This window comes from Ixodes scapularis, unplaced genomic scaffold, assembly GCF_016920785.2.
Source record: "Ixodes scapularis isolate PalLabHiFi unplaced genomic scaffold, ASM1692078v2 PGA_scaffold0__279_contigs__length_252992795, whole genome shotgun sequence".
Lineage (NCBI taxonomy): Eukaryota > Metazoa > Arthropoda > Arachnida > Ixodida > Ixodidae > Ixodes > Ixodes scapularis.
Window position 1 is genome coordinate 110,535,016 of NW_024609835.1, and position 12,345 is coordinate 110,547,360.

Genomic DNA, 12,345 nt, shown 5'->3' on the forward strand with positions numbered 1-12,345 from the left:
TTAAAGGCGGAACGCGATAGCCTTAACGGGCCTCGTTTGCATCGCATTCTCATTTGCCACGAAAGCGTGCCTCGCGTGGCCTAGTCAAAAGCGTCTGACTCGCACCCGAAGGGTCGTGGGTTCAAATCCCACCTAAAATTCTTAATTTCTTTCTTTAAGGCAAAAAATTACTTTAAAAAGTGAAATCATTTGAGACATAGGGCGAACTTTAATTCGCATTAATGTCATGTTTTAATCACTCTCATTCCACGCGTGATGTTACGTTTGAAATTCTTGCGCTGGGGCATGTAGCTCTGACGTCATCACCCTATCGACCAACCAAGATTTTCTAGTCACGCCACCGACATTGGGTTTTCTGTCACATGAGTCCCTTAACACTATCGCGTTAAAGTCATCAATTAGCAAGGGTGATGCTCATTTGCAAATTAAATTGGCCGGCATCTTGTCAAGAACAAACCTCAACAGCCAGGCTATGCCAGCTTCTTCTGTGTAAGAAAATGTTCATTTGGACAAGCGCTATTTTGGGGCAGATTCGATCGGAGTGCGAAGATGCGTATAGATTAGGGTGAACAATCGCGATCACTCCTTGCTGCATGATTAGTCGCATGCATGCGGTGCTGAGTGTAAACAATGTTTGGTTAGAACAGCAAGCATTTTGATCGCCCCTCGGTGTTCCTATAACAAATAGTTCGAAAGGAATTATTCTAAAGCTTTTGTGACATTTTGAAAATTTCATTGCTTTTAGCTAAGTTGCGTCGTCATCTCATACATATACATTGTGAACTGTATTTCTTAAACAATATCTGGTAATATATATGGCCACGAGGTGCTTATTTTATAATTTTATGTGATGTATTTAATTCCCTGGTTCAAAGACACAATCACGATTTCACTTTTAATACTGCGACACAAAGTTGTATCAATCACGGGTATTTTAGGCGACCTACCACACTTCGCGACAATATTTTATACCGTGTAAATAAATCAGCTTGAACTTTAGAATTTTACTTAAACACGAAGAAAGGATAAGAAAATCCGTAGAGTTCTAAATTTCAAGCTGATCTATTTTAGATGTACCAATAAGCTCACCTATTCACTCTTGTACTTAAACATTTTGATTCAGGTAAAAAATGTGTTACTAGTAAACAAAGGGATGTCGAGTCGTATGAACACGACGTTATGTGCGTTAATGTAGATTTTCGTCTACCCTTGCGTCAAAATTAAATAACTGAATTTCATATTTTGGTACCTAAAAACAAAAGTAAATTGCGCGGACGATCGAAGAAGTTATATAGTTAATCGTTTCACGGCGTAAATAGTGTATATGGCCAGAACAACGTGGAAAATATATTTTCAATTTAGCGGTTCAAACCGGTTCGAATCGGTTTGAACCGTTATTTTTTGCTCCCCGGAACTGAACCGGAACCGAACCGAAAGCCGTGAACCCGAACCATAACCGAACCGATAAAAATTTCGGTTCGACACTCTGGCAAGAACACACAGATATCAACGCTGATTTTCTGGTTTTGTAAATACACTTTTCTATGTTACCTATATTGCCACTAAAGGAACACTTAATTCTCCACAATATTTTGAACAAATATGTAAAAAAAAATAAAGTTTCTTCGAGAAACTTCTTTAGCTCAATAATTACGCTGCTAGATACAACTCGAGTTAGGCGAGAAACCGAAATGAACGCATATACTAAAAAAAAAGTACAAAAAATAAGTTAGTTTTGGTTTCGTTTCTGAATAAAAACGTGCCTCCTGGCGTAAATATTGCGCTAAAAACCGTTTTTGTTTTCAGGATATTGATATTACCGCCGCGCGTAACACTTTAGCTTCATCGTATAAGCGGGAATAATTGAAGTCGCTCAGTGAAGCCAGCACACTTGGCAGGCTCAGCAACTGGCACATATACCGGCACGCATATCCGCCCCTCACTATAACCGCCATTTTTTTTAAAAACGAGTTGCGCCACCTATAGACCGCTGGAGCCGCGAATAGGCTCCCTACGAAAGCAAGAGTTGCGCGTTCTAGAGTTCCTCGATATGCTCCCCCGAAGGGGGAGCGGAGTTGCGCAATTGCTTTGCCCGCGCCGTCACGCCGCTATTCGCCGAGATCGATCACGTGAGGAGAAAAGCATCCAGCACCGTGCAAGAAAGCCACCTTTACGGTAGCTCCACCGAAGTTGCACGCGCCGCGGCGTATGTTCCCCTGCTTTCGCCTCCTTCTCCTTTTTCTGTTTTCAATGGGCGGCGCAGCTATTCGCCAAATTTAGTCACGTGATGAGCAAAGCATCCGGGCCGTGCAGAAAAGCCGGCACTACGGCTACCCGCCGACCCCACACCCCCCTCTCCCCGAGAGCCAGTGACCAAGCGCCCGGTGCGCAACCACTATTGGCCCTCTCCTCCTCCCCCCCCCCCCCCCCATCATCTTTCACAACGCTTAGAAGAAGAAAGCAGGGGAACGTAAGCCGGGGCGCGTGCAACGTCTACTTTCCTGCGCGGCATATGACTCTGCTCCTCACGTGATCGGATCTCTGCGAATAGCGGGGCGGCGTCACCTGGAAAATAGACACGCAACTCTAGCTCACGTACCGCTCATTCACACTGGGAGCGGATCCGCGTTCGCAAAGCGGTTGAGAACCCGGTTGTATAAAGATCCAGTACAATTTCACGCGCACCTGTTGTCATCGAGTGCGCGTGCAATTGTACTGGACCTTTATACAACCGCGTTCGCAACTGCTTCGCGAATGCGGATCCGCTTCCATGCAGTGTGAAAGAGCGGTTAAGGAGCCTATACGGGAACTCTAATCCAGTTTAGTCTCAGTAGGTGCGAGCGGTTCGGGTTTCCAAGGGAAGTTCTTCAACTGAGTGTTTTAGTAACGATGCTCAGTGGTAAAGCCTCTGCTTCGGACGAAACGGACCCAGCTTCGATTCCTGTGGGCGCCGGGCGATCTCTTTCAAGGGTTTGACAACATCGACGACGGACGCCCTAGATCGCCAACTACAAAATCAATAACGACAACTACTGCAGCATCAACAACGGACGTCATTCCCAGTGGTTTGAAGAGCTCATGACAGCTATCCCTAAAAAAACGAAAAAAAAACAAAACAAAACATAAAAACGATGTGATTCAACCAATTTGCAACACAGAACACGTGGAAACTGCTGTGTTTTCAGCCGCCCAATTCATGTTTCTTTTTTCGCATCGATTGCCCCAGCAGGTAATGCTTTCGCGTGCATCCTCAAGGGCAAAACACGGGAGGACGTCGATCTCGGAAAGAGAAGTCGATTGGCTGGGGATGACGCGGGTTCCTCCCGATTACGACGGGCGAGCCAATACGCCGTCTAACCGGTCGCACTGCCGCGCTATCACCGACTTCCTTTTGAAGATCCGAGGAATAAAGGTCGACCATCGGGGCGTCGTTCAGTGTCTACTGCACTCCGTCAACATGAAGAGTTCCGTGTTGCTATTCGTTGGATTGGCGCTCTTTGGTCTCATCATCTCTCAGGTGGAGTCGCGGTGCCGCAGCAACAGGGGGACCTTCAGCGACTGTTCCTTCACAACTTGCTCAGCGGAGGAGTGTGCGGCCAAAGGCCTGGAGTGCTGCCCGAAACCAGAGAGAGATAAGTTCTTTATTATGGAGATGTTGGTATTCTTTAAATGACACCGGCTACTCCATAACGAGAAAGCAGAGAGAGAAAATATATATAAATAAGAGGAAGAACATAAAAGGAAAAGAATAAAGATAAAACACATAAAGTATAACCGTAAAAAAAACAAAAAAAATTAAAAAAAACTTACAAACAAATCTAATTACAATTGCGAATAAGACGACCGTTTGGGAGTCGTGCACCGATTTGCTAAATTACATACATAGTCATTCCCGATGAAATTGACGTACGTTCGCACTTAATAATCATACACGATTCTAGTGTCCTTTAGAAAGTCATGAACGATATTCATTGCTCTGTCTTGTTTTTTACGCGTCGGCCAGGGCCCCAACAACTTGGTCAGAGACAGGGGTCTATCACCTAATATTTGAAGGCGAATCTCCATCCGGCGCCTTTCATGTCGAAAGCGTTCACAGTCAAGGAGGATATGTTGTACATCTTGATATGGTTCTCCACAGTCACATCTTGGCGAATCTCGGCGTTTAATTCGAAATAAAAAGCTATTAGTAAAGGCCACTTCAAGTCTGAGTCGATGGATTAATGCGTCGTATTTTCTTTTCATCCCGGTGTGTGGCGGAAGCTCAAAATCCGGGTCGCTATATGGTAGGAGAGTGTTTGCTGAAGTGTCCTTTAGCCAGCACTGCCGACAACGTAGATGGCGTAAGTGACGAAGGATGAATTTTGCATCTCCAGAGGTAAAGGATGTCGCTTCCATTGCGTCACCATCGTGAGCTTGAGCTGCCAGGCGATCAGCCTCTTCATTTCCGGCGATTTGGCAGTGGCTCGGTATCCACTGTAGCCTGACGTTATGTCCGTGGAGTCGAGCTTGTGCTAACGTGAGTTGCACCCGATATAGAATGGTCGCCTGGGAAGTACGAAGGTGCATGCCCTGTAATAACTCTAGGGATGATTTTGAGTCCGTTAGAATAACCCAGTTTGATGGTGCACCGAATGCTTGAATGAATGATGATGCTGAAAGTATTGCATGTAACTCCGCTGACGTCGAGCATGTATGATGGGACAATCGGAAACATTTAAATGTGTCTAACATCGGGATTGAGTAAGCAGATGTTGACCCCTTGTTAGATGTTGACCCGTCTGTGTAAATATGAATGTCGTCTTTGTAGCGTGCCTCTAAATGGGAGAGGGAAATTGTCTTCGCCACCAGGGGGGCCACCGAAGATTTTGATCCAAGACCAGGAATTTCGGTCTGTATCTCCAGTGACGGAATTGTCCACGGAGGGTTGATTAGACTTGGAAGCCAATGCGCATGATGGGGTGCTGCGACGGGTAGTCCTACGAGAAGTCGGTGAAAGCTAGACTCCGTCCGTCGAAGTATCTTTTGGCACAAGGGTCGAGCATGTGAGTGCGAAGCCAGTCGAAGATAATGACGGCATGTTTCTTGTTCCCGGAGAACAGGTACTGGAGGTTCCTTGGCCTCAGCAATGACAAGGTCACTAGATGTTGCGCGGGGGAGTCCAAGGCATACGCGCAAACTTCGCGCAATCATGTATGTCAAGCGTTTCTCCAGTGTTGGTGAGAGGCCATGTAAAACAGGAATGGAGTATGCGATAGTCTGGCGTACTAGAGCTGTATGCAATAGCAGTAGTCCATCAGTCGAGCCTCCCCATCTGGCACCTGCCACATATCTAAGAACGTTAATGACTCTGTTGATTTTTTCCTCAAGCATGTTAATATGTCTTGACCATGTGAGGGAGCAGTCCAGCGTAACTCCAAGAAAACGATGCCACTTCACCTTTTCAATATGTTGTCCTTGAAGTGTCAATTTAAAATTCTTAAGTTGCTTTCTAGTAAATGGAAGAAATGCAGATTTTTGAACTGAAATGTCCATGCCCCTTTCACGAAGATAACTGTATGTGTCATTAAGGCCATACTGCAGTTGTTCTTGTAGTTTGCTCTCAGAAGACCCAGACACCCATATACAGATATCATCAGCGTAGATGGACACATTCAGTGGTGAAGGAAGTTTACTTGGCAGTTCAGCCATGACTACATTGAATAAAGTGGGGCTTAACACGCTGCCTTGTGGCACACCGTGGTGCAGTTCATGTTGTTTGCTATTTCCCTCACTCGTGCTTACAAATATCTTCCTGTGCATGAGAAAGTTGCGTATACAGCGGATCATACGGCCTCGTATCTTAAGCCGTAGAAGTCCACGGAGAACATGTTCGTGACTCACGGTGTCAAAAGCACGATGCACGTCTAGAAATACAGCGATCGTCATATTTCCGGATGCCCGTTCATGTTCAATAGTTGTTACAAGATCTAAGACTGAGTCTATAGTGCATCGCCGAGGTCGAAATCCGGTTAATTGTTCCGGTAATACATCGGTTGTTTCCATCCACCATTGTAGACGTGATTGAATCATCTTTTCGAAGATTTTTCCTACACAGCTTGTCAGACTGACTGGGCGAAATGATCCCAGCTCTTTCGGTGTTTTTCCCGACTTCAGTAATGGAATTATCTTCGCTAGTTTCCATGAAGCTGGGAAGGTTTCTCTGTTCCACACATCATTGTAAATATCAAGTAGGCTGCGCAGTGTTCCCGGCCCGAGATTTGTAAGTGCTTCATAACGAATATGATCATGCCCAGGGGCTGTATGCTTACGAATCGTTCGTAACGCCTCATTAAGTTCATGAATGGTGAATGTATAGTCGAGTTGCCAGTGTTGGGAATGAATTTCTTGAGCAACGTCTTTCAGTGCAGCTTCACGAGAGGCACAGTATTCTGGTGATAACATTGCCACACCTGGTTGAGATAGAGAAACACAAAACTCATCAGCCACTATCACTTCGGATGTTCCTCGTGAAAGTGCCAGTGCCCGAAATGGACGTTGTTGCGTAACAGGGGACCTAAGCGAGCGCAATATGTTCCATAACATCTTAATTTGGGTGAAAGGAGAAAATCTGGCACAAAGCTTTCTCCAATGACGCTTAGCCAGCTTTTGTAGCTGTCGGCGCATTTGAGTATGGAGGTGTTGAGCCTCGCGATAGTCTTCGATTCTCCCAGATCTCCGATACCTTCTTTCAGCTTTGCGTCTTATAGCCCGCAGTCTTTCACATTCGCCATTTACACAACCACGGTCATTTGGAACGGGCACCCTACGTGTAGCCTTTTCAAAATTTCTGCTAATGATGTTTTCGAAGTCTTCGAGAGACTGAATTTCTTCCACCTCTTTGTTATTTAAAAAGCGGAACATTTTCCAGTTGGTAAAGTGTACCCGGTGCGGAATACGATTAGCAACAATCCGGGGATGGTGTATCAGTATGGGAAAATGATCACTGCCACGCGTGTCCAAGTCTGTGCGCCAGTCAAACTCATGTGAATGATCGGAGGAACACAAGGTCAGGTCTAGGCAGCTTGAATAGTTTACACCTTTCAAGTATGTTGGAGAGCCGTCATTCAGAATGCACATATCATACTGGTCTACAAGGCTTTCGATAAGGTTTCCTCGAGGATCGCAGTGGGATCCGCCCCATAGGGTATGATGGGCGTTAAAATCTCCGCAAACAACGTAGGGACGTTCAAGTCTTGTGAATAATGCCTCGAACTCTGCTCTTGTCACAGTCTTCTGCGGTTCTATATACACGCCTACTACAGTAAGTGAGGTCGTGCCATAACTGACTTTGCAGACGACATACTCAAATGCACTTGATTCTGAAGTAAATAACAGAATCGAGCCAAATTCTTTACGCACTCCGACTAAGCATCGACTTGGTCCTTTTGGCCTCTTTGATTGGTACGTAACATAGTTAGCAAGTCGAAATTGATTATTTACACGCGCCTCTGATATTACCAGAATGGGGAAAGAATATTGTGCAACAAATTGTCGAAAGTCCCCTGATTTTCCTTGCAAGCTGTTAGCATTCCACTGGAGGATAGATGTGCGCTTATAGACCTCAGCCATGGAGGTATCCACTCACCAATGGGCATGTTGACCTGATGAGTGGTTCCATGACCAGTATTGCCCTAATTTCCGGAAGGTCGCTAGAAACCGGGCAGCGTTCTGATTATTGCTCTAAGCGCAGCAAAAAGCATGGGAACAATAACTTGTCCAAGGTCGTTTTGTTGTTCCTGAGGTATTCTACCTGGAATTGCAGCAGCTGGTGGGTTGCGTTCATTGTTCTTTCCTCTGCGAGGTGCTGCTACCGGCGGCCGTGTCGTAGGATCCGAGGTATTTCTTGACAGGGGAATGTCTTGCTGTAACATTGCTTTTGATCTGCTCCTATCTTCTTTTGGTGCCCCTTGTACGACGTCAGAGTACGTTCTCTTCGTTGATTTCTTTAGATTTGCAGATGGTGGTGGCCTTGAAAAACGTACAATGTCTGGGTTCGGGTTCGGTTTCTTTGCTCGATAATCCCTACCGTTCACGAGTTCCTTCTTGTGTATGTTTGTCGCGGACTTCTTGCATGGGCATCCAGCAAACGTTGAGGGATGTGTACCTTCACAGTTGGCACACTTTGGGTCTTGCAAAGATGTACACTCCTTGTGATTGTGCGGCCCAGCGCACACTTTACAACGTTCTGGACCACGGCAGAATTTTGAAATGTGCCCATATCTTTGACAGTGAAAGCATTGAATGGGTGGGCCAAAGTATTCCTCTACAGGGTGAGATGTGAAACCCAATAAAATGCGCTGTGGCATTGGGCGATCCGGACGGAAACGAAGAATGACACTCTCAGTCTTGTGTTCTTCGACTTTGCCGTTATCCTGTCGTCTGTAAGCAATCTGGCGCTGAACATAGAGGACGCCGAAATCTTTTAAATATTCGAGTAGCTCACCGTCCGAGTATTCAAGAGGGACTCCTTTGATTTTCCCGAGGTTCCGTGAGTATGACTCGGGGACACTCGTGGTCACCTCGATGGTACAAAGCGATGTGACAGCAAGAAGCCTGTTTGCCGCTAGGAGCGATTCCACGCTAACAGCAAGGCTGCCATCCTTGTTGATGCGGTGCGAGAGTAGTTTCTCTTTGGCGATGCCAATCACTTCGTTGGCAACAACATTGGGATTGATGCGCCAGAAAGATTTTTCTCTGTTGACTGTTTTGAAGACTACTGGTATCTCTGCAGGGCGGTTTTTCTTGTATCGGACTTCAGTGAAAGGGTTCTCGTAATCGTCCAGGTCGACGTCTTGCATGTGATCCTGACTGCCTCCCTCCGATGGGGCGACTGTGCCGTGAACAGTGTAGGTAGAGGTTTGGTCGTCGTCGGATAGTGGATCTTTATCAAAGTCCGGGCATCGTCGCTTGGTTGGGATTTTTACAGTACTGGTAGCCATGACAACTGGCGACATGGCTACGGCGTTCTGAGTTGGCTGCTGAGCACTTGCATGTGATGGTCCGGGTGCCAGTAGTCCCGGGTCTTCGGCCCGGGACTACTGGTGAAGTACCACCCTGGGCCGGGACCGGGAACTTGCTGCTTGGTGCCGGAAATTAAATTTCACGGCGTATCACCCGTAAAATAAAAACAGATGACGTTTTCGAGGGAGCAGATGCAAAAGGCTTCCAATCTCTCTAAACTTCGTCGTCGTTCTCTCGCCCGAAACCATGTGGCGGATCTTGGTGTGTGAAGGGTAAGACTCCTTCGCCACGTTTCAGTTTTCGCTTTTTTTTTTTTTGTTTTTGTTTTTTTTAGGGGGAAATGTTTTTTAATTCTTTTTTGTGTGGTGGGAACTTTGCGTACAAGCTTACAATCTTACTGGTAGTAATATTGTAACCAAAGGGGTGTTATAAACAACGGCGCAATCTCTAGTGAAGAGGCGTCATGTCTAGTAGCACGGTGGCATATTTCATGTTCGCCAAGTTAAGGGCATATCCCCGCAGGCCGGTTCGATAAAACCTAGCTCCGATCGATACACTGTCTCCCTCGAAGGTAGAATGGAAACACACATAGCGGAGTATATGCAGTGATGACTCGTTCATATTGATATCTCCGTTACCCCAAAACATCGACCTTAATGTGGCTGTTCCATAATTACGAGACAAAAACGCATTCACTTTTTTCCAAATTGTTCCCGAAAATGGTATTTATATAGCGGCGTATATATATTAATAGGGTTCATATTACTGACACAGGGCTATAACATATTCCAAGAGTGGTTATAAGATGCAATCAATGAAGACTGCTATGTCACCAATTATTATTATACCATCGCCAGCGAAATAATAAAGCCTACTTACACGCCTGACATGGGTCCCGTGAGCCAAAGTATGGGAAGCGTCGAAGAGGGCACCGACAACAGGTCCAAATCTTGTCGCCGCTGTGGGTCGAGTACGATTTCCGATACGGGACGTGCGAAACTTCCTCTGCCAGAGGTCGTTACCAGTCCCGAGAGCTTTTCGGATGAGGGGGTGTCCAGCGAGGTGCCGCAATACCGGTTGCCTGTCTTTGCATGAAGGCGTAATAACAGCCAGAAAGGTTCGGCCTTTGCGATGTCCCTCGGGAAAAGGGAAGCCAAAGGAGTCTTCACACTTTTATTACTTCGGACGCGTTTGTTTTTCATTTGCGTATACGTATATCTAGGTGCATGTGTAGTTGTTTTATTGCGCTGAACGCCTGTGTACATTTGTTTATAATATTTCGTCTTTGTATATATATATATATATATATATATATATATATATATATATATATATATATATATATATATATATATATATATATATATATATATATATATATATATATATATATATATATATATATTTGTTGTGTGTGTGCTGAGTAACGTGTATACAGGTGACGTCCCTTCGGCGCGGGTATTTTCCCCACATTTGTTTCTGCCTTTGTGCACTGCGCCAATCTTCGTTCACATTTAGAGGCGAAAGAGCCAATTGTTAGGGTATTCTATGCCCCTCTACTAAGATAGAATAGGTTAGCTTTTCTTACAGGTACCTATTTATTTTATTTAAGTATCTAAATTCACCGTACCCTTTGATGGGCCGAGTATGTCGTTGCGTTTTTTTATTTGCCTACACCTTCAAAATCACACCTTTAAGGTTTCACTTCCTTAACATTTTGAAAAACGCTCCAGAAGGGTCCGTCTAAGTATCAATCTCCCCTTTGTGCATGCAAAAACACAGCGCTCAGATGATTGGTCTGCCAACCTCTTGACACAATTTTGTTTCCAGCGTTTCGAGCCAAAAGGGCTGTCCGCCTTCTTTTTTGCCTCCGACTCCTAATGAGAGCAAATCACCATAGTCTGGAAAGCGTCTTCGACTGGTCCGTGCCCCGTCCTACCTCGCAAATTCTCCCAAATTGCAACCGAAGTGGTAACAAATAACGTCACAGGAGCCGAGTAATGTTGTCCGATGTCGCGATCCTGGAGGTTTTTCGTAGAAATTCTAGCAAATAGTTCGCGCAACACGACTGTCGCTGCCGTCGTGGCGTCCCAGCTCCTGGTTGCTTTGTGCTGGCAGAAACCGAGAGAGAGAAAGAAGGAGAGATAGAGAGGGAGAGAAAGAGGAGGAGACGAGAGCGCGCGGGGCCATTCGAACGCCGAGCTCCGGATGGAATGATTAGCGGGTAAACTTTGCCCCCACTGCACTCGTCGAACACGTTGGAAAGCGGAGGGCAGGCGTTAGGCGTTTGGCTTTCGCATTTGAAATCGTTCGACGATTGCAGTGGAACCAAAAGCAGCTTTGTCACCACTGCACTCGTTGAATGCGTTAGAACGCAGAATGACGGCGTCCGGCGTTTGGCATTCTTATTCGAACGCGTTCGACGGGTGCAGTGCTGCCAAAGGCAGCATTCTTTGAGTCTATTCACCCAGCCGTTCTGACGGCCTCGCGCTCTCTCGTCTCCTCCTCTTTCTTAGTTTCTGCCCGCATAGCATCGGTCTGCCACGACCACCGCAGCTGGTGTGGCACCGCCAGGATCGTGGTGTGCAACGGCATGACACTCCTATGGCCTAATCAAGCGGAAGTCGAGGGACCGTAATTTAATGGCCAATTCGTCTGGGCCTGCACCGCACCCGTCCAGTGCAGTAAACTCTTTCCACTTTATACACGAAAGGCTGGCGGGGAGAGAAGGACGCTTCCCTCTCCCCTATAGCCTTCCGTGTACCACGAACCGCACTGCACCGGTGCGATGCGGGCCCAGACGAATTGGCCATAAGTAATTAGGCGGCAGTCGAGGTGCCGTATTTTAAGACGCGGTAAACGCACTAGCCAGAGACGCATTCTAAACACCGTCGTAAAACACAAGAATCGAAGGTAGCCTTTTTTTCCTTCGGCAGGTGTCGGCGACCGTGAGCGCCGAGCGCGGGGCTATCCTCCCTGCCCCCGACCCCTCCCGCCTGTCGGCGGTTGCAGGGGCGGCCGTCCCCTCACCACTTGCTCCATCATCTACTGCGTTGATGGCCCCTGTTGCGAGGACGCCTGCGGAAAGCCCTACTGTCTCAACTCTCGCGGTTGAACCTGTTGAGGTATGTTGTCAAAGGATGGTTAACTTTGCCCTCATCGCTTGGGGGGGGGGGGGGGGGGGGGGGGGGGGGGGTTTGCTTCACTCAAGTAACGTGCGCTCCTGAGTAACGTCTCAAAAGGCGTTTTTCTATCTAACCGTTTTTAAACCATGGTCACGCTGAATTCAACATTCCTTCTTTCAAGCATTTTATCTAAAAAAAAAAGGAAACTTGACACCATGTT

At 46.5% G+C, this 12,345-nt stretch overlaps 1 protein-coding gene across 1 annotated transcript; it reads right to left on the reverse strand.

Moving 5' to 3' along the window:
- Positions 1–3,918: 3,918 nt before the first annotated feature.
- On the reverse strand, positions 3,919–5,370 carry LOC120846145. The gene has a single exon (XM_040217830.3). It carries the CDS (start codon positions 5,368–5,370, stop codon positions 3,919–3,921), a length of 1,452 nt encoding a protein of 483 aa, XP_040073764.1.
- Positions 5,371–12,345: the final 6,975 nt, after the last annotated feature.